General features: G+C 44.6%; 1 protein-coding gene across 1 annotated transcript; it reads right to left on the bottom strand.

Annotated features, from left to right (window-relative positions):
• Positions 1 to 347: 347 nt before the first annotated feature.
• Positions 348 to 1,032, bottom strand: Pmar_PMAR013441 (hypothetical protein; the record flags this gene model as incomplete). The annotated part of the gene is made up of 4 exons (XM_002776374.1): positions 348 to 457; positions 503 to 556; positions 621 to 732; positions 908 to 1,032. Coding segments are annotated over 4 exons (401 nt in total), but the record flags the coding sequence as incomplete, so codon positions are not given.
• Positions 1,033 to 1,812: the final 780 nt, after the last annotated feature.

The raw sequence follows: 1,812 nt of genomic DNA on the forward strand, positions 1-1,812 counted from the left end.
ATACTTCCTCCATCGGGGACTCTCCTGGAGCCTCTGAGAACCACAACGCCGGGTCCAGCTGGTCCACTACAGAACCTAATACTCGCAAATTCCCATGGTCACAATACGCATTTCTCACTAGTGTTGCTCGTGATACTAACCGCCTCCTCATCCGAGTTGCCCAGTAACGATGATGACGATGATTCCAGTCGAATAGTGCGCTCATCGCCCGCCTGCAACGACGATTCCTCCGATGACATTTCTTGGCCAGGCGCGGCGTTGAGCAACACTTGTAGAGGAGAATAGAACCTCAACAAGGGCGAACAAATAAAAATCAAATGCCGTTTTCTTTAACGAATTCTCGTTACCTCTGCAGCATCTCTTCCTTCGTTTCGAATCGATCAGCAATCCAGTCTTTTACATGATCGCGTCGACTTGGGACCTCCGACCAGTGATATCGTGTCACACACATATGAATCTATCGAGTAATAAACTACACTATAAGTAGTAGTCGCTCACTCACCTCCCTAGGAAACCTTCCTTTCAATATGCTGTATATATCCGGTCGCTCGAACGGCTGAAAAAATACAGAAAAATTCCTATTTTTTTCCGAAAATTTTCCCACCCCAACCATCGCGTACTTGAAAGTTCACTGTTGCTGTGGTAACGTCTAAGCAACAATCTATAGCATTGAAAGTTCGAAGTGCATCAATGGCTATAGTTAGCAAACCGCTCGAAACTCCCGAAGTGTATCTAACACACAAGTACAATAAAAAACAGGGAGAACTAATCTGCACATCGTCAACTACATAATATGAAAATCCCACGTGGAAAATTTCTATCAGTTCCCTTACACTTCTACCCGAATTCATACGTGAACCTCTCAAGCGGACGTATATTCCTCCAACACTGACAACTACAGTCTCACCGAGGAACACGACTTTCACCGTCGTCCGACTCCGACGATTTCTCATCCGAGTCTGCATACGCCTCTGGATAGATCGCCAGGGTAATACCTTCACTATCATTGAAAGCCGCCAAGTACCTGTACATCGTCCGTGCAAAATTGGGTAAAATCGTCACACTTTACACACCAATAATCGTCCTAAACCGACTCACTCAATATGATGTCTCAATGAACTCCTATCTGCCTTCCGCATTTTCTCATCAGCTCCTCCTCCTCCCCTTTGCCGTCCAACGAACGGGAATAACATCATTTGCATCGCCCAGCCGATCACAGGGACTTTACGCCAACTTTCGTCAACGATAAACTTCAGTGTTGAAAGTCGGCGTAGTCGCAAACACAAACATATCAAACTCAGTGCATCCAACCTAAAACAGATGAATATCCCTCTTGTTACGATCTCGCTTCTTCGATTCACACAGAGTTTATGCGCATCGTGCTCTCTTCCAAATATTGAAAATCCTACTGAATTGCTCAGTGTTGTTGAGAATTCCGATTAGCAATCCAAGACGGCTAATCCTGGTTTTGAGGCCCCGCTCGCCCACCCGTTTCCCATGTTAGAGATTATCAAAGGTCTTTCTAGGTAGCCGTCTCGTAGTTCCTCACTTCCTGTGATCACCAGACGGATTTTACATAGTATTTCCACCAAACCGCCGATCAAACCGAAATACAGCAGTTGCACCTGTGGTATGGATGATAATAATAATAATGGCGATAACGATAGTAGTAGTAGTGATAACGATGATTTTTAGATTCGTCAACTTTTTTAAGAGCATGCCAACTTGTTGCTACTCCGAGTACTCTGCGTATTGTTGGATGTCTTCTGTTTTACCATCTGGGGGGGTTCATAAATGTAAATGTTCATTGTT

Source organism: Perkinsus marinus (genome assembly GCF_000006405.1).
Source record: "Perkinsus marinus ATCC 50983 genomic scaffold scf_1104296953732, whole genome shotgun sequence".
Taxonomy (NCBI): domain Eukaryota; phylum Perkinsozoa; order Perkinsida; family Perkinsidae; genus Perkinsus; species Perkinsus marinus.